The 26,627-nt window shown below is 42.0% G+C and overlaps 1 protein-coding gene across 1 annotated transcript in view; it reads right to left on the minus strand.

Moving 5' to 3' along the window:
• Positions 1-26,283, minus strand: part of adarb2 (adenosine deaminase RNA specific B2 (inactive)) — a 162,325-nt gene extending 136,042 nt beyond the window's left edge. Inside the window, exon 1 of the mRNA XM_018698281.2 lies at positions 25,440-26,283. Within this exon, the coding sequence (XP_018553797.1) occupies positions 25,440-25,542 (103 nt within the window). The 5' untranslated portion in view covers positions 25,543-26,283. The remainder of the gene's footprint in view (positions 1-25,439) is intronic.
• Positions 26,284-26,627: the final 344 nt, after the last annotated feature.

Below are 26,627 nucleotides of genomic sequence, written 5' to 3' on the forward strand. Positions count from 1 at the left end.
TGATGCTCATTATTGACCCAATTCCTCAACAAGTAATTCAATGTCATCTTCCTGGCAGGGGAATACAGCTTAGTCTGCTCATAACAATACCCAGACTAAGTAATGATGTTCGCCCCGCAAACTAACAAAGCCATTCAGCTCAACAAACTTCTTAGACGAGACAACACCATTATGTTCAAATCAGCCATGAAATGTGATCTAAGAGCACTTGATCCACGCAGCTACATGACAGACGTGAGGGAGCTGAGTTCAGGGTCAATGGTTAAGAAGAAAGAAAAAGGGATAATGATGGAAGATGTTAGTATTACAGTATTTTGAAGGGGTAACCTGTGTTTTGGTTTTTCGATGTTGGTGCCATCTTTGCTGTTATTTCTGTGGTTTTTCAGTGTTTGAGGTGCAAATGAATGTGGATTTTCTGTTGATGAAAGGATAAGTTTCTGTAATGTCTTTGCCTGTTCAGTCATGGTGCCTATTGTTTACTGATGCTAACTATACAATTCTTCCTCTACTGATTCACAGCAGTGCTGTAGTGGAGGGTAAACACACAGAAACACCATTTAATCATCTTACACATACTTTACACCTGTTAGTTCATTAAAGCTCCCTCCTTCTGCAAATTCTAAAACCACAGCAGCTCATTTTTACACACTGGTTTTGTATGGATTGAACAAACAAAACAAAACCTGTTAAACACAGGTGCTGGTAGTCTGATTTTTTTTTTACCTTTGGACTGAGCCAAATTAGCTTTTTACCCATTTCCAATCTGTATGCTAAGCTAAACTAATTTAAGCTAACAATCAATTGGATGTAGCCCCATATGTATCAGCTAGATATAGGAGTTACAGCTGTTGCTGTTGCTTCTGGAAATCAGGATTTGTCTTCCTGGGAAAGTCCAATCTAATATTGTGTCATTGACGCAATTGAATTTCTTCTCTAACTGCAAGAGCCTGGATCACTGTTGTTTTGCATTAGCTGTCCACAGAGAGCAGCAAAGGGTTCACTCATTTATGTGGAAATGTTGGAGATTATTACTATGAATATACAAGAGATAGCAGTAATCACATCTAAGCCTTGTATGGAGTCTCCATTGCTCAGTCACAGAGGAATTCATCTCCATTCACATAGGAACTGAGTGCTAACTTGCTTTTAGGAAACCCAGCTTGGCTTCCATAAGGTCAGAGATCACACAGCAGAACACAGCTAGTGGCATCTCACTGTGCACCACAGACGTAGCAGAAGTATTATAAGTGAGGAAGGGTGGGCGTTGGGTGGAGAGGCAGGAGGCTGATCCACCACCAGAATGCTTCACCGCTTCTCGGCACCATCAGCACGCCAGTCAGCGGGCGCAGGGGAAGACAAATTACCAGAGGAATGACTGGAGAGTAAGGCGAGCTCCCCTTCCCAGCCTCCTCCAGATGGACATAATTAAACCATTAGCTGGTGAGTGGGGGCTGATGACTCCATCAGGACCCATTTTGGGCTTAAATAAACGGTGGAAAATAAAGCTGCGTTCAAAATTGCAGCCCGCTTGTTCACGCGCTGTTTACCAGCAGTGTGTTAGAAAGCAATGGGATAAAAAGAAGGGGAGGGCTGTTTTTCCACATTCATCTGTTGTTTTGCTTTTCCTGCCTACTTTTCTTTTTTTATTCAATGAAAGAAGGAGTTTTTTTATCTTTGGGGAACTTAAACAGCACTTTTGGGTGCAGCTGTAAAAGCGTCTCACAAGCGATTCCACTGTAGGGTCCTAAACGAGGGTGATAATTTAACATGAAACATTCAGGGATGCGATTTGAAGAGGCCCTCACCCTCCCTCTCTGGTCTGGTTTATCTGTCCTCACCTCAGCTGTCCCATATATCCGCGCACAGAGAGGCTGGTGGTGTGAATCAGACCTGCCATCATTCACTCTGTCTGAGTCTCTTAAAGCCGTTGCAACTACCGCCACAAGTGCTGCGGTAAGCAATCATGGCCACAATGGCACCGCATTTACTCCCTTGATCTGCGACTCTTAGCAGCTGTTTGACTGATGAGATGTCGATCTGTAGCGGATGTTTTCTTTCCATCTGAAGAACATGACTCGACAAAGACGGCAAATGGTGAGATTTTCCTGCAATGTCTGCAAGGAGAGTCAGTTTTGTCGAAGCGATGACCTGAGTTGTTGCACTCCCCCTTGCTATCATTGCCATCTGACTTCAGGTGCATTACTCAGACACTTCACCTTGACAGATAACTCTGTGCAAAATAAACATGAAATAGCTAACATGAAAAGAACCTGACCCCACAGTGACTTCAGCCACAGGAATTTATCACGCTATTTATCACGCTGTAAGGATGAAATAATGGCTGATCGTAAATTCTTACGGATCACAGCGGATGTTATATAACTCAAAAGAGCTTTTTATTGTGAGGTGGCAAGCAAAACTGTCAAGCTGATCTTAAAGATGTCAGCACTGCCTTATACCCAGAAGCAGCTGAATCATGGGAAATGCTGTTTTCCTCTCTCCCAGTTTAAATGACAGGGCGCACTCTCCAGGTCACCCTGCAATTGAACCAGGCATCAGTTCTCCTGTGAAGACTAAGGTGCCTCTGTTTACTTGCCCTCGATTGCCAACACAAGGTCCTTTTTTCTTCTCTATTCTACACCAGCAGGTAATATAAGAGCAGCTGCTCCGGGGTTTGTCTCTCTTTGTACTTTCATTTTTTTTTTTCTGCCTCACCCCGATCCTTCTCCTCTCTTTCTGTACATCACAATGTCTCTAGTGTTTCTCTCCCTTTCTTCTCCCTGACAATGAAATACAGTGACACCAATCTTGGGGGTCCCTCGACGCCAAAACACAGCTGTGTGGCTGTCCCACTTTCCTGCCATCGAACACCCTGCCTGCCAACACTTCCTCCACTTAGTTCTACCAACAGCGCTGCTTTTCCTTTTCCTCCTCGTTGTCTCCCTCCACTCGTCCTCTCCTCCCTCTCTCTTTATTCTTTCCTCTTCCGTCACTCACTTTATCGGAGGATGGCAGCGTCAAAGATAAGGGCCAAACAAAAAGTCAACATTCCTGTGAACATCTGTTCTGTATCGCTGCTCGCTCGCTCTGGTGCTCCATTTTACGTTTGATTTCTCTGTCAGCGTCAGGGGAACGCCACTGCGAGCTGCTAGCGTATGACATGCTACAAGACTTCCAAAACGCCCTTGTTGAATTAAAAATACAGCATATGCTGCAGACAGCACTCTGTGATGTTACAAAGAGCAGACATATTCTCTCTTTAGGAAGTGGAGTACACACCTGACATGAACAGCAAGGTGTTTACTGATATAACAGCTTATTTAGATACCTGGAGAAGGGCAAGGCAGTGTCAAGCCTGTACATGGGGGGCCATGATTGTATTCTGCTTTAAATTATAATGAAGACAGTGATTCCTTATTGATGCCAGAAGGGAAATTGCAGCAGGGAGGTTAGAGGTTGGCATCAACCACAGAACAACATCCTTCAAGCACAGATTATGTATTTTACATGATGCCAGGATCAGACCAATAATATCAGTCTGATAGTTGCTCAATAACAAATGATTACAGACATCCAGCATGGCAGTTTTTTATCCAGTTCAGTATGTCACAGAAGACAACCAGTCCTGGTCTTGGATGGTGCTACCATGTCAAACTTTTTTTCCCTCTTCTCTAGTCTAATTTGATAATATCTGCAGCATCCTCTGTGAGCCTTCAGACACCATGATTCTTGACATTCCTTATTGAGGAGGTTTGTCTCTGGCCAGTTCTGCCCGTTCACCTTCGCAGATGATACCATGCAGGAAGTTATAAGACTGCAACTTTTTACTGGTCAGGGTTTTACCAGCAATCTAACAACATGTTTCTTGGCCAAGCTGTAAATGGCTCAAGGCACTGGCACCTAATCTGACAATGTCAGCCTGATCCCTGTGTAAGAAAACTTTGGGTGCTTTCACATTCAACTTGTTTGGTTTGGTTCAAACAAACCCTGGTGCCTTTGCTGGTTTGGTTAGGTTTGCTTTAATGCAGACTAAAGAACCTAACTAAGGCTAAACAACCCCACAAAGACTGCATGGAAAGGGAGGTCTCAGACCACTTCCAAGCTGACTCCGGTTCAGTTCATTTGTGGTGTAAAACGGATCGACCACACAATGTCAGATAGTAGTATGTTTGTGATTTTAGGAGGAGGTAAAAGCTAAATGACCTTTACATCCATCTGCTGATCGTGAACTATGATGAATCATTTGGTAATCATGTTAACAGGTATGCACTTGAGTGCAGGGATTTTTCCAGATCAGTCAGGGAGTGAAAAGTAGTTAAAACAAAGGTGTGTTGAGTGTGTCCTACTACATTTCTACGAATTTGTTGTCATGTTATGATATACAAGGCAATGGTGGGAAAACACATTTTGGACCCCCCCAAAGACCTGTATCACCCAGAAATAACATGGATAGCCGTGGGGAGATGCCAGCAAACAGCACTGAGATCAGTGTTTTATATTTTCTACATGTTCAGCACTTACAGTTGCAGCTGAGTGTTAATTTTGACACACTGTCACAACAACAGCAGCCACAGCAGACTTTCACAATGGGACCACAGGCATCATCAAAGACCCAGAACACCCACTCTGAAGCCCAACCACCAGCCAGGCAGAGTCTGTCATGTTCAAGCTGAGACCCAGCAAGGAGACGCTTTAGTCCTCTCCCTCCATTGCCCTCTCAACCCTCTAATAATCACAGACACTCACATCTCTTTGACATCCCCTCCTCCTCTCTCATCTGATGCTCAGGCGAAACCAGCAATTGGCCTCAAATCAGCCAAACATAATCCTGCCATCCTCCTTGTTTCCTGGCTGCAGCACCAATTCGAACGAGGCAGACAACAGGGAAGAACAAAGGAGCTGGTAGAGGCTTCGCATCTCGATCCGGCTCAGCCACTCTGCCTCCTCTTGTGTCAGAGAGGAGCAGTGTTTAGCACAGTCAGCTAGCACCATGCTGTCTCTATTGTTCTGTGTAATTGCACTCAATGGACCTTGAGAAGTACACAGGCTGCAGCCGGTCTTCCTCACTTATGACTGCTGTCTTCATGGGCACTGAAAAGGTGAATGACACTGTGAAAGTAAATCCACACCTGAGCTGAATTAAAAACCAAACCAAAACAAAAAGAGTTTGCTGGCCTTCCAGACTCCTGTGCACTCATTCAGTGCAATATTACCCAACTCCTTTCCTTCAGTTCCTCTCCTCTGTCCCTGTTCTTCATCCATCAAACTGTCGCCCTCTAAACCAGGAGAGCTTGTCACCCTGGTGCTTAACCCTTCTCCTCCTCTGCTCAATCATCCACCCTCCAACCCTCTTTCCCCATCTCTCCATTTCTTTCCTGCCCCAGATCATTTGCATGTATCTGCTGCATTTACCCTCAGGTCACTCAGGTGTGATATCTGCTGATGAACCTCTCAGCTATCCCAACTGTCAGACATTCAGACACACACACAAACTGCTTATGTGCTCATTTTATCTACTCCGTCTCACTGTCTTCGACACATGAACACAGAACAGAGTTTCCTGGGAATCGCCGTTATTTTCCATCTATCATCCGCTCCCACTCCCCCACCACGCCATCGCCATGTGCGACCCAACACTGCTCCACTTTCCAGCTGCCTCCCCGTAGACCCTCTCTGGACTCTTTTTGTGCTTTCTTTGCAGGAGCCCTCGACACGCAGGCAGCACACGCAGGTACCCAGCGCTGGTGCAGGGTACATGCTCACAGATATGGATGGCTAACTACTTGAAAGGCAGGTGGGTCTCTCAAGACAATGGCTTGGCTTTATGGGACATTTGTGGGCTTTTTAGGCAGTCTGGTAGACAGCAGAGAGATCCAGGCTCCAACCACCGTGTTGGCAAGCGTCCTTGAACAAGATACTGAATCCCTACCAGGTCTGAAGATGTTGTTCTGTAGCTGGCACTGACCTCTGACCTCCCTCCAGTGGAGAGGAACAAGGAGAGTTTCTTTATAGAAATAGCACTGTTATTATAAGCTTTAGAGGGTTGCATTCTGGTCCAGATTTGACAAGACCTCAAATATGGTCCCTTCAAAGAGTCTGCATGCAGGCACTTTTTGATCTCCTTAGGTAAATTGTACCACAATCATCTTAATAACTACTGCAAGCAAGCAAAACCACTGGCAAGAAGACTGTCAGCCTCTGCAAAATCGATCAGAGAACAGAAATAAGGTGCTGCCCTTCAAGTTTAAAGGAGCTTAAGTTTCTGACAATAGCAACTGCTATAAGAGAGAGAGTGAGGGAGCATTCAGTTTGAGGCAGAGACCGACAGGCTTTATGGTAAATGTGGTTTAAAATGAACAGCAAAGAAAGGTCAAAATTTACAGTGTTTATTAGTGGTCTAATGATCCAAACTCATTTTGTTGAGTGTAAAATTCTTAATACATGATAACTAAAGCTGTTTTCTAAACTTGAACTTTGATTCTTGAGGGGAATATTTATGTTATGGAGAAACACTTAAGAAACCAAGTTTTCCAGGGCTTTAAAGTTTGTCAGTTACTTACAGCTGAACAGTACTCATTGGTAACTTTCTATGAGGATCAAATAATACACTGGTGTTTTCCTTCCCCTCATTACTGTGAATATAACTCGACATGTCTGAACAGGGAGCATAGAGGAGATAACATCAGATGAAAACTACCATAATCACTGAGATGATGGCAATAAAAATGGCATAACGACTTGAAGGGAGAGAGGGAGCGGGTGTGTGTGTGTGTGTGTGTGTCTGTGGTGAGGTGGAGGGGGGCTCAGAGCAAAACAATGCCGGCTTCCAGTTTCTCAAGTTCAATTAAATGGCTTGTGACAGCACGCATGTGAGGGCATATCTGCCGCGCGCCACTTGACTCCCGTCATTAGGGTGTGATGGTGCCAGGCTACACCAGTTTTATAAGCGTATTTTTAGCAATAATAACCAGCTGGTGAACGGAGATGGCTGTGAAAGCGCTGGGGGGCCCTGTGATCACGTCAAGTTGAGTTTGAGGCTCCAGGGGATGGTAAGTGACAATGAAGACTTTGCTGTGCTGTTGTTACAGTGATTAAGGCATACAACGAAGGAGGGGAGGAAATTAAGAGTGATGTCCTTAATTCTGATATTATATACAGGATAATATATAATAAAGCAATGGAATATCATATCATCGCAGTGTGTGTGTATGTATGTGCATGTGTTTAAGCGTGATTATGCCCCGCCTTCTCATCTTTCACAGAGCAATCTGTCGATTAGCTGAACAAAGAGGTAAGAAAAGTAAAACATGTCAAAGTAACTGCCGACTAAGTCTCCTGCCAATTGTCAGTCTAATTAAAAAAACCCTAATTATAATGTGCGTTCGTCTCAAACAGCCACTCAGGTATAACGCCCTGGCTGTCAGGTGTAAACAAGGCTCACAGTTGCACAGGAAGGAAAATCAATCGACATCTGTTAATTTATCTCAGGCAGGAGACCAAATTGAAAAATGGATTGCTCGACGTGCGCTCGGCGCAAATCTGCATTGTGATCAAGGAGCGATACATCTCAGCACCTGTTTAGTGCACGATAATGGGCATCACTGCAGTTTGGCCAAGTGCGCAGCCAATAAGGATCAGATTACCATCTTGGCAAGAGAGCCAGTTGACGACAAGCAGGTGTGTGGAGGACTTCAGGCTGGAGGCTGCGGCTGTTTGATGAAGAGCGGAGAGAGAATGTGACAACAGAAAAGTCTGATTATTACAGTTTGTTTCCTAGGACTATTTCCACTCACGATAATTTAAAATCCTACTGCAGTGATTTCTTAATCACTACAGGTGTCCTATATGACACCACATGTGCTCCAAACCCTGATGATGTTTATCCTAACTCTGCTGCCATTGTCTGCCATAAACTCTACCTTCACCAAGTTTGTAATATTCAAACAAATTCAATTATATGTTTGTCACTGAAGTCATAGTTAAAGGTGGTGCTTTACTGCATTACATGAATGAGATGTTTGAAATTTGTTGTCCTCCATATTCACATAAATCAGCAGGGCAAAATATTTGAACAACAAGAGTTCCACAACTGTCCCTGCTGCAAACACAATCCACATAACATTGCACAATCAACATCTGGCCCTGTGTTACACATGTTTTTGTGACCATTTGCTGGGGCGCTGGAGACCAAACAGCAGTCTTCACAGTGGAAGAACCTGTAGTCTCCAAGATATGGCTCCCCGCGAGTTCTTCCTCTTGAAGGGTCGATTTCAGAGATCCAGCATGAGTCGCAGATGGTGCTTGACATACTTACGGAACAGGAGTGTTGCAAGTGTAGCTACCTCTATGGGGATGGCAGCCAAATTTCAAAGAGGCACAGTTTTTGCTTGTTCTAGGTTCATTCTCAGATACTGCAGTACAACAAAACCTCAACAACATGACCTCAGGACCAAAACGTATGACTGAATTAACACCTCCAACACACATTAAAAAAACTGTACAAAGTATTAAAAAAGTAGGCCAGAGTGTATGTGAACAATTGAAACAATCAGTTAGCAATCAGTTTTTTCCCACTGAGCAGTGCAATAAATATTTACTATATTTATTAGTATACTATATATTGTGCACCAGGGTCTGTTCAAACCTTATTAGGACCTTATTAATACTGATGATGCTTACAAAAATGCTACCCACTGTACAGATTACTCATCAGGAGTGTGTGACTGGACAGTGTAGTTTCAACATTACAAGCTGTTTATATTTGTGGATTGTGAATGTGCATCTTTAACCAGAACCTTTAGTATAAACTAATACATATTAGTGCAACATACTTTTTAACCATTATTACCCTAAAATAGACCCTTAACTGTATTTTTAAAATCAATTTATGAGCTAAAATGTGTAAGGTATTTATGTATATTCATACACATGTAAAGATCATACACAGTAAAATACATGAATGGAAAACCCCACATGTATGATTACATGTTTATTTACAACTACATGATATAATCCACAGTTTTTCATATACTTCTGATAAATGCTACATAGGATGGGAGTTACCATAAAAAGGTTTTTCATATTTTTTGCCAGATCTTTTCATGGTAGACACAGTATTCGTATTTTACTGTGTTTTCTGGTCTCCAGGTTATTTTACTCGCCATTGATGATACATTAATTAGAGTTTTGTAATTTTATTTATCCATGCTTATTTAACATGTGGAAGATTGAGACTGCTGGTCTGCACTTAAATACTAATTTAATACTCCCCACTCTGCTACATTCATATAATCCTATTTTTCTTCAGTGTATCCATTATTACCAGCAGTAACTGCAACACTGCACTGTCCCCACAGGGATTATTAAAGTTTCATGTTTTATCTTATCTGAGCAGGTGATGTTAGTGGCTGAATAAAGTGTCTCCTGTTGAAAAGGTAAATTCTTGCTCGGAGCAAACCAGTCTTCATTATAGGAGTCTAATGAGTGGAAATGAAAGACAATGGATCTATTCACATTCAGGGTTGGCTGGCTCTTTACTGTAACCAGACTAATGATAATGTGTTCTCTGGTTTGCACAAAATGCCAATCCATATGACCTCTGACTCATTACATAACACTGCTTCAACTCTCAGCCAGCAGGTCTGTGGGTGATGGTAAAAGCTAATCTGTTTGTGTGTCTATGTCTCAGTTCACATTTTCATTACTGCATTATTGTAAAGCACTTTGTGAGTGTTTGAAAAATCCTATTATTGCTGTTATTATTACACATTAAAACTCTGTCCTCTGATGTTTTCAAACTGAAATCCAATGTAAAAAAAAGTGGTGCAGAAATCATAATTATTCCAAACCATGGTACTCTCTGTAAATGAGTGGTGTTTGACAGTGTGATGATATTTAAATTAATGCTATAAACAAGCCCTAACCTCATTCAAAAAGCTTTTAATTTCAAGCAAATCTGTAATGAAATGGCTGATTGTTGTGTACCTTTAGGATGATTTACTGTCACAACTCTCCTTCTCTTCCTCCTCTCACTAATGTCAGTGTGTCATCACCCGGACAACAATGTATGTGCAGCAGAGCTGTCACAATGATGACTGAGCAGCACTTACATGCAGAGAGGTGAAGCCTACTGTGTCCTCATGTTTTGAGACCTTATCCTTGTAGTTGTGCGCTGTAGGTGACAACTTTTTGCAGTGTCTTTGGCGGTTAGTTTAGACATATTTTATATGATTACAACAGTGTGCCATTCATTACTATACTACAGTGTTGCTGACATTTTGGGAAATACTATTGTTCATTTAGGTGAGGGGATTGATGCCGCTGTCATGTCTGCCTGGTAAATGTTAGGATACAGCTTGGATCTGTCCAAAAGGTAAAGAATGCACCTACCAGCTCCTCTAAAGCTCACTTGTTTGTTTGATCTGTACAAAACCTGTAAAAACATCCTCCTGTTTCTAGTCTTTATGCTAAGCTCAGATAACCACCTGTTGACTGTAGCATCATAATCAGTGTACAAACATGAGAGTGGTTATCAATCTGAATCAACTTAACTCTCAGCAACAAAGCAACTGTTTTTCCCTAGAATGTCAAACTATTCCTTCACACACACATAAACTCAAATATAGATATTATAAAGCAAAAACACAATTTACAAACCATAGGTTTGATGTCCTGGCAGTATGAAAAATTAAGTACGATAATAAATGCAGGCAGGAAGTGGAGTCCTCATGTATGTCACTGTGGCTATGAGTGGGAGTATGTGTGTGTGTGTGTGTGCAGGCAGTACAGGGCTCAAACTGAAAGGCATACTTGCCTGAAGACAAATAGTCCTTTGACCTTTGTATGAACCAGCAGCCCCTGGTGGGTGATAACTCATGACCTGGTGGACTGGTAGGGCATCCATCTCTCACCCTGGTGAGGATGAATGTGATGATGAACGCGCCCGCTTGCTGCTATTTAGATAGCCCTGAAGTCACAGCTATGACAAACTACCCACACAGAGAGCCAGGGCTGAGCCTTGTTTATACTGTCTACCCATTCAGCACCACACTAGGACTGTACAAACTCTAACTGTGCCACAGGGAACCAGAACAAACTCAGGGTCAACTCTGAACACAAAGCTGTCTCAGTGAGGCTGATAACTTAAACTGACTTTTACTGCACACACTAATGCATACTGTATATACTGTAGATTCAGTATTATTCAGTATTCAGTACAGTACATTTATGAAAAAGCAACGCCATCATGATTAAGTGGCATGATAACATGGACTGAAACAAGTTTAATTTCTCTGACCGGCTGAACTCCACACTAAGTCATAAGGACTTAAGCCAAGATGTTGTACAGGTGATGAAACTGCTATTCACTGATTAATCTGTTTTCTTGTCAATGTGAAAAAGCCCCTTAAACAGTCACTACACAAAATCTCTCAATTAAAATATACACTGGAGAAGACCATTCATGTTAGCACCCTTAGCTGCAGATTAACACAAGCACCAACTACTGAATTAAAAAAAGATAAAATCCCACTCATCAGAGCACAACAACACTGATATCAGATTTCTGATAAAACCATCAATATGCAAAGGAGAGTGAGGTAAAACTAAAATTTGAGTCAAAAATACTACATGGGAGACTCACAGGTGAATTAAACTCTCACAGACAATCACCCTCACCAACTTTAACACTACACCACTGCATCCATCCAAGTCTCCGACCACATCCAGCAGCAGAGAGCAGCAGACAGGTCTCCAGCTGGCTCACTCCTCTCCTCCTGGTTAACCCCAGTCTGCATGCCACTCTCTTTCTATTTTAACAGGCCACAGGTTCATAATTATAAACTGTGTCCAAAACTACTCTTCACTACTCCCTCACTCTCAGTAACTTACTCTGTTTATCGTAACCGGCTTTTATTTTTTGCTCCTCTGCGGGAATATTTAAGGGCTCTATATAGCGGACACATTTCACACTGAAATGGTGGACAGTAAATATCCTGCATTAAATATGGACTGACCTCAGAACACATAAAGTGATTATTAAATCACTACTGCAGAGACGTGCCCTGACTGACTCAAGATGGAGCACAACTATCCCTGGAGGATTCAGAGTCAGAATCTCTCTAACTCACAGGTGAGAGTTATTTACAGTTATTTTCTTGATCAGTCAATTATTTGGTCAGTAAAATGTCAGAAAATAAGTGGCAAACGTCCACTACATCACCAGAAACTCAAGGTGAAACAGTCCAATATGTTCAACTTGTTATCACCACTTATCACACTTGAAACACAGTAAATACACACATTTTAAAAACTGAAACAAATTCATTTGAAAAAATAACTTTTATCTAAATATTACGTGATAATTAATTTTCTGTTGATTAACTAACTGATTGAGCAACTAATTGCTTAATGATGCTGTAACAAACAAGAATGTGACAGGGAACACATTTATGATGAGTCTGACTTAGAGTGGACTTGATGTGAAGTACAACAGAAACATGTTTGTAAAAAGATTTATGTGCTGATTCTTCTACAGATGATCATACAATCCCACATATTCTATACATATCTATCCAACCTGGTTAGCTGTTAATTTTCCAATAAATGTCATGTTTCTGTTACTTTAAGCTCTTCCACCACCTCACCGCTCCTCCTGAAACAAATGGGATCTTAAGAGCAACAAGGCTCCGTGTCCCCCTGTCCCTCATTTGAAGTCTCCTTTGTCTGCCATCTTGGCGTTTTAAGCCTCAGCCTGTGGCTGACAGTTGGGAGAAACTCTCCTGAAACAGGTGCCAAGAAGATAATAGCACCTGCAGCCCAGAGAGGTCACCACATTGACCTGCACTGACTTCTCTATTGTTGTGTCTTTGTCTGAGAACACAGACTGTGTGTGTGTGTGTGTGTGTGTATGCACGTGTCCTCATCCTCTCATGTGCACATATTCCTCTCCATGCTCGATTTCTCTTCCACACAAGTCTGCACACGTATGCGGGCGAGCATTTCTCTCCTTATCCAACTGATGGTCCATTCAAATTAAAATGAACCTCCATCACACTAATAGGGGGAGCGGAGAACAAAGCGTGGGCTCTCTGCAGTCAGCAGGAATAGCAGGAGGATTATCACTGCTATCGTCAGGGCTATTATCATTAAACCCAGTTGCCACTCTCCCCCTCCTCTGCAAACCAGCGGGCCACAGTGAGTTTACTGCAGCACAAGTTTGAATTCAGCTCAAAAGCCGGGCTGTTTAGAGGTAGAACCCTGGTGTGCTGTGAACACTACAGCAGATGATTAGTTTGATTCCAATTATTGTTTCTGGACATTTGGGAAATGATGTGTATTTTGGAAAAGCACTAACCCTAATTTGAACTTAATGATACGTTTAACTCACTGACAGACAGCATACTGTATTCTATGCAGCAGTTCAAAGACAAAACACTGTCCTCAACCTCGTTACAATCAATTTCAGCATCATCATCGTCTGTATAAAAAGTGTATTTCTGTTTTTACCTGGTCGTACTTGGCTCTGTAGCATGATGTTTAGTTAGTTTCTCTTTCAAAGTTTCATCACACAAATATATGAATTTACAGTCCAGTCAGTTACTATCTGTATCATGTCACAAAAGTATCTGGATTCATATCTGTTTTCAGGTTATATTGGGAAAAGTTGTTATCTAGATTAGGGCTGAACAATAAATCAATGAGAGTCATTACTGTGAAATAATTTAATTTAGCAATATAAAATGATGTTAGAATTTTCATCTGCATAGACACAAACTGATCACAAACTGCCAATCACATCACAGATAGAGGTATGCACTGCACAGGTTTTAGATGAGTTAGGTTAGATCTTATCATTTATAATTGTTTTGAATGCTCTACCTCAGATTGATGAAATGTTCCGCTGGTTAAGTGTTTTTAACTACCAATGAAATATTTTAACCACAAACCTAAACAAATCAAATAGTAAAACATACATCAAACCCTTCCTTGGTTTTGTTTTGTAACCTTGTTTGTATCAGCAGCATAAGCATTCTCACAAGCTAACTATAAAGGAATTACACAGCTCTGATTAGCACAAATAATCTACTGTATAATGGCTAAAAGCATCAATAGTAAAACTATAAAAACACAGCTGCACCTATACTACACAAAACGAACGAACAACAGAAGGAGATTAATGTTAATTTGGTGTCAGCTGAGTTACTGAATATGAACTTCACTCAGTTAAAACATTCATCATCTCTGTGTTTTAATCCCCTGGTCTATTTATTGACATTTCAGCAAACCTCAATCATAGAAAATCCATTTGCTCCTGTTCACACTGTGCAGACAACAGACACCTGGATTACTCTGACACTGAAGGAAAACTGATGATTCTGAGCTCAGATCAGAAAGTATCAGAAGGAACTTTTTTACGATTTCTGAACAGATTTTTAGACGTTTATCTGTGATGGATCCTGATACTGGTTTAAAGTGTGTGTGTGTGTGTGTGTGTTTCCATTTGACTCTGAGAAAAAGTGATGTTGTGGCAAATTGTGTCATTTGGGTGACAGGTCAATGAGGAATGGAGGAACAAATATGACTGATTCAGCTGCTGTTCATATCTGTTCAGAGCACATGATCGGCTTGTTTTCATATTCGTTTACACCTCTACTACATATATGACATTTGAAGTTGTTTGTGTTGTGTTTTCTGTCATTACTCAGAGAAATGGAGGAACGATGTTTGAGCAGCTGATAAGACTGGCTGCTCTTCAGATGTGCAGCAGGATTTTTCCACACAGAAAGCTGAAAATGGGCTTTTTTTTTACTGGAGGTGCAGCTCTTATGGGGACTTACACAATATACCTTGTGTCTAAATGTGGAAGGGTGGGTATGTAGGTTCATCTGTGCCAGCATTTCAGGGACTCTTTCAGCCCAGAGACATCCTCTCTCTTTGTCCTTTACGCAATGCAACATTCATAGCCTCAGGTCCTACACACCCTTCACCCTTCACCGACAGCTCCAGCCCCAGAGCACCACTGTCGGATTGTCAGGGAGGTAGAGGAGGGGAGGATGAGGGGGGAGGGGGGGGCTGAGGATGAAATTCTCCATCATGCCAAAGCCCATCCAAGCAGACCCATGCCAAAGCACCATGTGTGTACAAACAATTCAACTGAATCCGACTCGATGTATACTCAGGCCTTATCTGGGTGAAGCCAAATACACTCTGAGCTATCAAAGGCAATGGATGAGTGATTGGAACTCTCAGTTTTTCGGCAAATGCAAACACATCTATTACGCTCCACCACCTCAAGCTGTACAAATCAAAATCAGCGCAGCAAGGAGGAAAAATAAACACCACGCTGTGTGACTGTTAAGAAACTGGGAAAACAGGACTTCGTATATCACACGGATCGGCCCAGAGGTATATAAAACTCCAACTCGGCCATCGCTGGCCGACTCTGCGGTGATACGCAGAACATCAGACAGAGTTAATGCAGGCAAAGATTTTTTCTAAATACCTTTTAAAGGATTTGCAAGATAAGCCTGTCGGTCTCTCCTAGAAGGAGCCCCTAAAGGATGCTAGAATCGATGGATGAGAGAGGATTTACTGTAGGGCGAAGAGGGGGAAAAACTGTTATTTAATGCTCGCATGTGAACAGAATAATGAAGCAGGCAGGGAGCTCACATGTGTGCGCTCATCATTATCAATGCACTAATCTGCCATTAAGCAATTCCATCAGCCACATGGATCTAATGTGCATTTGATGAAATGTGTATTCATTGCTATGAATCAAACACCATCATATATATTTACACAGTGAAGAATAAGTGGGAGATCACCTCTCATACACACCGAGCTGAAAATATCACAGTGCTACAAAACAGTCTGTGTACAGCAACTGTAACTAAGCTGATGACACAGATCTCTTTATTTTACAGAGATAATGCTTTGTTCCTCATAATGCTTAACACTTATCATTTAATGCCCTAATCCTTTGTGGGTATAGTGCATTGTAATCACAGGGCTCTTACAAAGCAGAGAAAAGCATAACTGACCAAACCCTGTCTTTTGGCCAATCAGAGCCACCATAGGTAGACACAGTAGGCCTGTCAAGCTTTGTATTTTCAGGTGCACACAAAGCTGCAGTAAGAGCAGTTCTCTCTATATAATCAGTTTGGAGTTTGTGTCTTTATTGTCAACCCTTTAGCTTTAGCTTTAGGTTTAGCGTGATGTCATGTAAGTGCACATTTAACATCCCATATACAGTGGTACCTGTTTTAGTTTCAACACAAATCAGCTAAAAACATTTAAGTCCACTGAGTACAGTGTTTTCAACCAACTCATGTTAGCTTCATTAGCTAGCCAACATTAGCATTATTTCAGCTGCAAAATCTAAACTGATTGCTGCCTGCTGGAAATGAGGTGCTTGCTTTTGTCTGCTGTCTGAAACCATTGACCCATTTAGAAAATAAAAATGAATGAAGATTTTCAACTAACTTGAATCCAACCCAATCTGTCCTGCAGGAGAAAACTACAGTGCTGACAGAGCAACGGTACAGTCTTCTCGAGCTGCTCGGATTCATATTAATGACTCAAAAAAGATCTAGTCAAGGATGGACAGCAGTGATTATGGTGATTGAGTGTCCACCTCAGCCCAAGTTGTGCGGAGCTACATCAAGGTTAAGACCAGTTTCTTGGAGAACAGACCTGCTGCAGTGCGTCTCCATCGCGCCCACTTGGTGAAATGAACTCGTTCGGAGGTTGTTATGGTGTAGGATTGTCTCCGACCTCCGGAGAGAGCCCCCAGGAGAGGCCCTTGTGTAAAATGCTCCATCTTATTAATGGAAATAAATGCTGTTCGCACCCCACCCCATCCTCGTTCACTTACCCCCCACCGCCCAGCAATAAGACGTGTCTATTCTTGGCTAAAGTCCCCTTCATTAACGTTATCTCAAATAGGCACCCAGTCTGATGGCGGGAGAAGGGATAGGTTAAGCTGCTTCATCCAATTTCATTATTCCATGTGAGGTGGGGTATCAGTGGTAACTTTGCCATGTCAGCAGAGCAGACAGAGCAGTTGTGCTGTCATGTGGCTGAAGCATGACATCAGTGCAGAGGTTTAAGTCACAGAGAGTCAAGTGGTCTGCCAGCTGATCAGACACAGTCAGAGTGTTCATGTGTTTGTGGTTTTTAATTTTCAAATGCACTCAAATGGCAGCTAAACACATTTCATGGCTGACTTGCCGTAGTTTGGACTGAGTTTGTGAAACAGCAAAAAGCTTTTTTGATGCACAAATTCTAACACCTTCTTTAGCTATTTTCTGCTTAAGAAATATGTCCCTTTTCACAGTAGCAGCTACCGTGCTGTGAATACGCACAGGCAAGTTGGAGGACAACAATAACAATGTGTGAGCTGCTGAAATGAGAGACAGTGAGTGAGAGAGACAGAAAATGAAAGAAAAGACATGAAAGAGAGGGAGAAAGAGAGGGAGAAAGAGGGGAGAGGGATAAAGAAAGAGTGAAACCGCAGACCGTCAAATGATCTGGCCTCTCTCCAGGCATGATGACTCAGGGATGATGGCACAGTTAGAGCTAATTAGGATCATAAACTGGAGAAATGTTTTGCCACCATGATGTGTGAGGCACTTCCACGCTATTGGCAGGACTTCACATTAGATATGAGAGCTTGTCTCAATAGCATGCTAAAACAGTAAATAAATAAATTCATAAATAATCATCTACCTTGAATCAGCAGCTGTACTGAAAATGAATACATTTTAGCACTTATTTGCTTGTGCATAGAATTGAAAAACAGACTTGATTTAGTCAAATCTGTGGATACAGCCGACCCTGCAGGACAACTGAAGCTCACTGTCCTCATGCCACAACAAACTGTTTATTATTGGTTGTTCAACCGATTATTGTTTTTGATTTTTTAATTATTTTAGTTTATAAAATGTTAGAAAATAGCAATAAAAATGTCAATCTTTGTCTGACCAGCAGTCCAAAACTCAAAGATAATCAGTTTACAATAATATAAACCAGAACATCAGCAAAACCTCAAATCTGAGTCACTGCAACCAGAGCAGAACCACAACTCATTTTATGTTTATCATCTAATTGATTAATCAACTAATTGTTTCAGCTCTAGAATTGTAACACAACTGAGTCACAACAACACAGAGCTGAACATAAAGTCATGAAATACGTAGATGATACCTCCTGTTTCTGTTTGAAGATGACAGTTGTGATGCAAGACCAGGCATGAAAAGGACATTTTACTTGACATTTGGAACATACCTAACCACAAGTGGGCACAAGATGAATCAAATGAGTTGTGAGATGATTTCAAGGGTCAGAAAATAAGGGAAACAAATGTATTTTGCTACAGAATATTATCTTTATTTTTCTGACTTTGCTCTAAGCTTGTTTGAAGCTGGTATCATGATGCAAGGCCAGGCTTAAGAAAGAACATTTTATTTGAACTAAAGAAGATACTGTAAATCAGTGGTTCCCATCCTGAGGCTTGGGACCCCTACAAGGGTTCAAAGATGAATATAAAGGGTTGCAAGATGATTTCCAAGGTAGGAAATATGAAGAAATTAGTGGTAGCTTTAGCTCTTCTGGGGCCTATTTTTGAGCAAATCAAGCAGTGTAAGAAGAGAAAATCTCCTCTTGAATGACCTGCTCACAGCAGACATGACATGATGATGAGGCATTGTAAACATCACCTCAAATCAAGGGGGCGTAAGAGGAAAAGACTGAAATTGGAAAATGCAGTTAAGACAACAAAGGCAGCTCGCCTGAATAAAGACTTTTTCTTGTTGCTCCAAAAACATGAAAGATTTTTCCATGTGACAATAGTTGCGATACGTTCACTGAACGCCTGACGTATAATAGAAAGTCACATGTTGTTAGAGCTGTGACTCAAACAGCATTGAAAGCGCTCTGCTTTGACTCCACTTTGTTCCTTAAGTCCGACGTCAACTCAAAATCTCCTGACAGTTGCTACGAGGCAGCTTCACTCTCTTTTTTCCACCATGAACTCTCTCATGTTGTGTTGTGTAGTGGACTGCAGACACACAAACACTGACAGGAAGCAATAATGCTGCTGACTTGCTGTGCTACATCTCTGTTTATGAGGGCTGACAGCTCGCTGCGAATGGCAGCACGGCAGCACACCAGCACATACTGTACACACACACACACACACACAGGGAAAACACATGCCTAGATAAATCTATGTTAATAAACACTCATACATATATGCAAACAAATGAACACACGGAGACATCATCTGACACACTCCAGAGCATAAGCTCCATTGCAGCATCGCATACATTAGCGAAGTTAAACTAGATTACAGTGCAGCACTTCTCAAATGTCTCCCCTACAGTACTTATTGTTGTGAAAGCTGTTGTGGACAGATTGACAGAGCGTAACACATGACTAACTCAATTAAACTTCTGTGTTTTTGTCGTCATAGCAACAAGTGCAACAAGTTATTTGTGATGTGAGTAATACCCTTATCTCTCCAACTGTGGGAGTCATCAAACAACAGACTAATTAACTTAAGTGTCACCTTCTGAATTTTTTAAATCTGCATCTGTGCTTTTGATACTTGTGATTCATTTCTTCCCCAACCTGACAGAGGTGGCTCTCATGAGCTCCTGTGTGTGTGTGTGTGTGTGTTATTGAGACATTTTGGCATCAAATTTGTTTTCTGCGCCTGAACTTTAAGTACAATTTCTCACTGCCGAGCTCCAAAAAGCCAAGAGGGACTATTACGAGATAATTACTAATTATGCTAATGTGCTAAAGTTGTGCTATTCCTTTTCCTTGGTCATTTTATCAGCCGTCCTCAAGAGACCACAGTCAGTAGTAATAACCTTTTTTCCCTCAGCTAAACGCTCAGTCAGTTAGAGGACGCTGTGTCCTAAACCGCCGACTCCTCCGCCGCTACGCTTAATCAGGAAGTGCCTGTAAATTCACAAAGCCATGCATGTGCACAGAGAGGAGCACTGCGCCGTTTCCATCGGCACTGACCTTCATTAACCTCATAAATGCCAGCGGTGTTTCTGTCGCAGCTCTTAATGCGGTTATCAACACAAACACAAACAAATGTGACAGAAGTGTTTCAGGGCTAAAACTGGAGCTGTACATCTGTGAAATCCATCTCTTCTCCTCTCCCACAGCACACAGGCGGTGTGACATTGGGCTGTCCCGACATGGAAACCAGCACCAGTAACTACTGTGTTTCAGTAACAACCCCCCTCCGACCCACTGCTGTAAACAAACCTACAATAGGACAGTGGTGACACGGACAATTTGTAAGAACGAGTGAGATGTGTGTTCGTTTAAGTCCTCTTCCTGTCTGTGTCTTGCTCCACTAGGATTTTATTCATGATTGATTCTGAATGGAAATGCAGGCCATTGCAGAGAATATACTGTATCATTACTGTGCATATGGATGGGTTTACCAGCACAGTTACACCAGTTGTGCACCAAGCAAAGAAAAACTGAGACACTGACAATATTAAACAGGTTAGATTAAAAATAATCTTCTTCATCATAGCTCTCATTTCACCTGAACACAGCAGCAGTGAACAGCACTCCACTACACACTCTACATATTTGGACTCTTTATGCCATTGTAACTTGGGTGGAACTATTTTCCAATAAGATCTCTCTACAGTATTATCTGGCACTGAGCAGGTCCCTGACTATATTTTACTTTCTTTTATTACAGACATTCTCAGCTTTTTACTGGTGCAGTCACTCAGTCTCCAACATGTTCACATTTTCTTTACAATTCTGCTGTTGTTTAAAAAAAATCTTGAAGCTGCAGTTTTTGAAGATTTTATTTTTTGCCTTCATTGGACAGATGATAGTAGAGAGGCAGAAAGGAATTGAGGGGAGACCTGCGTGGTCCCCTTGTTGCTCGCAGGTGCAGGTGAACTTTGACGGAAATATTAGTGGGTCGACAAAAGATCTAAACACTGAACACTGAATGAAAAAGGACCGAACCAAGTTAATCACAATCGCAAATCCAGCTACGAAGATCTCGTGAGGCTGAATGCCAATCAGATCCAAATTGTAAGATAAGAGGTTTTAAATCAAAAGTCAACAAAGAAAGCTGCCAATTATTGGTCAAAAGCAGTTGAGTCTTTTTTGGGCGGCCAACCTGGTAGTTTATGACCACCACCATGTAACCACAATGTACCCCGGTCTGTTCCAGTTCACAACATTTGTTAAAAAAAACAAGACATCTGCAAAGAACAACAAACTAACCACTGACAGACAGCGAGGTGTAGTGGTGACAAGATGAAACTAACAGAGATATGATGCTATTTTCTGTCAGTAAATGCGTTTTAAAATACACAGCTTTCACAACAAAACTTTAAATTTCATGCTCCATCATAGGCTGAAAACATTCTCTCATATCTGATACTGGTACAAAAAAAATGCACCATTGTCCAAGTAAAACAAAGCTATTTTTAGCATTTCTTAAATACAGCACAATACACTGCTTCATACAATTACTGAGAATTGTTTGCACACACCAGAATGAAAAAATTTTGGTATGTGCAAACATACCTGACTGAAACCTATGCAGAACAAGGATGAATAAAAACAGTAAAATCCTAATGGAGGCTGTGTGTCACTCAGCCTGCGCTCTCCGTCCTGACCTCTGCCCTCACCTCGATACTTCCTTTATCACTGTCATCAGCGCTACAAGGGAAGTGGATGATACTTTATAGCTCTCACTGTTCCCTCCTCTGCTCGGCTGCACGTCAGACAGTCAGAGAAGCCCTCAGAGAGCATCGGTGGGCCTGACGCCGATCGACACGTCTGCCCCGCTAACGTCTCTGCTGGTGGCCCCCTGCCTCTCTAGACCTGGAGCCTCGAATGCGAGAAGGCGATGACCTTCGCCCTCAACTCTGCTCCGCACGTCCCCTCCACCCTGGCAGCCCACACTCAACCCCTCTGCCGCCACCTCGCTCAGAACGAGAGCGTAAACAGTAATTGCTATATAAATTATGTTACACTCTGTGTTTTTCACATTTCCCCCTCGGCGCTCTTGATGATTCGCTGATATACTGTACGCTGAGAGTACAGGGTGATAAGTGTGGTTGTAAAAAAAATAATGTTGGTCTATAAATCTCTGCGGCACATATTTTTGTTCATAAAAAAACACATTGTGGATAAAAGACAAGGAATATGCTGTACATATGCCACAGTTAAAGGAAGATGAGAGGAAAAAAGGTCACATCATGCTGGTGATTGACAGGTATGATTTTACAGACAGCTGCCTTGTCAAAAAACACACACATGTCCCTGTGCATCACTGGACTGTCACACACATCCAAAAGGGTTTTATTTGTGGTCAGATGTCCCTTTGGGAACATAACCGTAAATCACAAGGCTGTGATTAATTAAGAGGCAGACACACAGTATGTGCGTGAATCCTTCCAGAAGTGATGACACTGGTCAAACATTGTGCTTAAGGGAGAGCAAACAAATACAGTGCGAGGTGTACATCCGCACAATGCCCGACTGACAGGAGCATTGTAACCTGAACAATACGAGGAAGCTGAACAACAGCAGAGGACTAAAATACAGCTGATGGATTTAGTAAAGTGTGGGATTTCTAGGAAGTCTGAGCCTGGGTGCCAAAAGATGTGAACAAATAAATCTCTGACCTGTAATCTTTATTCTGTAGTTATTTGTTTCGTCCATCCAAAAAGGAACAAATGCGGGTGGGAAAAAATGAATAGAAGTCGTGGAGAGGAATCTGCTTACAACCTTTTGAATACACACATAGGTTTTAGTGAGTCCAACTACAAATAATCTGCTGCCTTTTGCTGGGGATTAAGCCCCAAATGCCAAGCAATAATCCCTCTGTGACTTTTTGCCTTAAAGTCTATAAAAATAATTGTGTGAAATCTCAAGATGATGACATTTGAGATGAAGGAATATAATGATTTTAAAAAAAAACCCTCAGTTCGGCTTTGTGTAAATTGTGGTCAAGTTTTAAGTAGGGAAAAATCCTCAAATCATGAATTGCGCTCTTATTTTGAGAGCTTAAGAAACATGTCCAGATTCTGCACAGAGAGAAAAACAATCAGACAGGAAGAACAGATCTGACTGAACGTTTCAGCTGCTGGAGCACAGCGAGTCCACCTCCTGCAGCTTTGGAGGAGTCAGCGGCCATCAGCACTTCCCAAAGACACAGTTCATTTACAACCGGTCCCCTGAACTGGCCCCTAATGTCCCGTGTTATCAGAATGAATCAGCAGCGCTGATAAATTAGCCGTTTCGGAAACATGCTGCGAAGGCCTGTCAGCTAATGTGCGCGGGTTTGTGTGATACTCATATGCAATGCTTAATGTTGTGGAACCAATTCTGTCGTTTCCATTATGTAAATACATTTGCCTCAGCACTATATTTTATGTATTGTCTGCCTTGTCTCAATTACTTGGGCTATTAAAAATCAAGAGGTTATGGAAATGAGGTGCAGTTGTCTGTTTGTAGTTTGATGACAAGTGCAAAGTGTTTATGAAAGCTCGTTATGCATTCAATTGCAGTCGGATACGTCAACACGCTCCGAGCATTCATCCATATTCCACAATGCAATGGGGTGGCACGTCAGTATCTTCAAGCATAAACAACACAAACAGTTGTGTTGTCATCTGTTATACATATAAATAAATAAAAACAAATGTGTCATTGCTATTTTATTTAGATCTCCCCTTTTTTCTTATTGAGGTGCCAGAAAATGTGAAAACAGAAATAATATATATTTCTGGGAGTGTTTGTGGCTTTGCCAGAGAAAATAAATGTTTGATGCTTCCAGTTTGTGTAACTTACTGTTAATTAGCCAAAATACCTCAGGAAATAATCAGAAAAACTAAATCAGGGAGAATCTCTTCAGAGGCAGTTAAGCTTTAAAGTATCAAAGGTTTCACTGACACATCTAAATAACTTCTTTCTTAATCTTTTTAAAATGCCATTTCCCCATTTTTCACTGTGGCGTGCAAGATGCAATAACACGGTGTAAAATTACTCAGCAACTGCAGATACATTTTAACAGCGAACAAAACCCTGTAGTGAATTGTGACCATTTTAAAACAGAGAAAGCACAACATCTCAAAGTGAGAGGTGGTGAGATGGAAATGTGTGACCAGAGTCCTGTGATTTTTAGTTTTTTTTTTTTTTTTCAGTGAGCGTATGGTGTAAATGGTATAAATGTATGCATGCCTTTGGCAGAGATACTGTAAGCTTAAAACCACACAGGGGATTTGTTTACCCTGAGCTCTGGTCAGCATCTATTACAGTACGGCTACAGAGAAACGCTCAGTGTCAGGAATAATGTCACCGTTATTATGTTTCAGTCAGTGAAAATCAGCAGACATTTCCATTTTAATTACAGATTTGAATTGAGTGTTTACACACTAACCTGATCCTCACTTCTTCATTAGGGCTTCTTCTCTTTACAGTTGAGGTTATAATAAAAAAAAATACACACAAATAAAAATTGTAGCTCTAAATTAAATATTATTCTGAATTGTTACGAAACTAAAATCATTTTTCCTCTTTTTCTATCTCTCCCTGTTTCAGGCCCAGAACAGTTTCTCAAACTTGAGATTCTTCAGTGCTGAGCAGAGCTGAATTAAGAGCAGCAGAGCACTGGAGTTCAAGAAGCCTCTAATGAGGAGAAAATATTTTATATGAGACAACAGGAAAAGAAAGAAGCTCAGAGAAATTATTAGGATTATCACCGCTGTATTTAAGGATCTTGGTTTCAGTGATATGACAGTTAAATGTTTAAGCCTCTCTCTTTTAAAAATCCCGCAGCTTTGTTACAGTGAACGTTGGGCTCGTCTTACATCTTCAACCAGAAGTTTGATTATTTGAAGTCATGAGGAGAAACGGATTCAAAATTATGGAAGAAAACTGCTTCTCTTTAATGAGCAAGTTAAACGGGATTGGGTGCCACCGTCGCGTTCTTTTCTTTGCATCAAAAATCAGGTAAACAGTAAAAAACAAGCTGCTTCTCTAAAAAAGCTCGCGTTTATTTAAACTATTAAAGCGAATTTATAGTTTCATTTGGTCTTTACCGTCCTGGATGTTTGAGACACTGAAGCTTTAAGGACAATAAACGCAGCGGCAACTTCGGCTTTACCAGAGAAAGACAATGCGTCATTTAAAGCCGATGGTTCGGATTACTACTGTTCGTCCACAAAGCAGGTGATATTTCTTTATGATCACTGTCTCCAGTATTTCGTTATTCGCGAGCTAAAGCCGCCGCGGAGATGACCGTACACCGGCTGAAGCAGCGCAGGGATCGACCGGGCTGCCGTGCGCTCCGATGCCCCAGCAAGGTGCGCACGACCTCTGCTCAGACTGGAGAGAGAAGACACAGAAAGGAAACAAGTGCTGTAAAGTTTTACCTTTTCTCTTAGATCGCCTCCTCCTCCTCCTCTTCAGCTTGCATTTGACCTGGCCGCTCTGAGCCCCGGACGCGCGGCTGTTGTTTCCAAGTACGGATGCCATCAGCGCAGCCTTTGGAGCGAAGCGCAGGAATAACTTGGACTCGGCGGCTCGACTCTCCTTTGTACTTGTCTCGCTTCAGCCTCCGCTGCTCTCTGGTAACGCAGCGTCCTCGGGTTTGACGTAGACTCGGACTATATTTTCGGCTCTCCCTCCTTTTTTATCCCTCCAAACCAGGGGGGGAGCGCGTCTTGCTGTTCCTGTATCACCTCTGAAACTCCAGCTCGCCTGCAGCTCACGGAGAGACTGTTCGCAGCGCAGCGTGGCAGCTCTCAGCAGCACTGATACCGGCGCCCCGTCTCCTCCGCTCCTCTCCGACAGTTTTCCGCGCCTCTGCAGAAATTTTGGCATCAGCCACTTTGAATTCAGTCATGCGGGACTCCTATCTATTTGCTGCCGAGCTTTCTAATTAGGGTCCAATCCTGGCTGTCTGGGAGGTGTGACATCACCAGCGACACCCACCAGCCGACACCCCTTATTCACCCGCTGCTTTTTTAAATGTTTCGTACATTTCGACTCACTCCTCACACTTTTTCCTTCACTTTTCTCACACTGCAGGGGAAGTCTGTTCTCTTCCGCTCTCCACTGGGGGGTCAGAGGTCAGCCTGGTAGGGATACTTGCTGAAGGGCACTTCAGCAGGACGGATGTTTACCAGCATGAGGGGCTTGAATATGGGTTTCTCCTGCTGGCAGACTGTTTCCATGCTCTCTGGTTGCCATGCTGCTGTAAACTCACACCGACTTCAGGCTGGAAGGACAGAATGATGGGATATTTTAGACACTGAGGAGGAAAATCAGACAAAAAACAAAACTATGTTAGATGAATCCTTCTCCTTTCTCTCCTTGTACTCTACTCTTTGTCAGCTGAGATTTGGGATTTCTAATTTTCTTGCAGGATTATGGATCTGAAGTAAATTCCCTCTCATTCCTAGTCTCTGTTCTAAAGTCACTGAGAGTCCACAGAGGAAGATTACTGTGCTAAGATGCTATAATGTTGAGTTAACTGGCTCCACACATTCAATAACAACTGAGTTACATCAAAAACATCTTTGATATACTGTCTAAGACATATTCTGGTTAATTCTCCA

This window comes from Lates calcarifer, linkage group LG24, assembly GCF_001640805.2.
Source record: "Lates calcarifer isolate ASB-BC8 linkage group LG24, TLL_Latcal_v3, whole genome shotgun sequence".
Classification (NCBI taxonomy): Eukaryota; Metazoa; Chordata; class Actinopteri; family Centropomidae; genus Lates; species Lates calcarifer.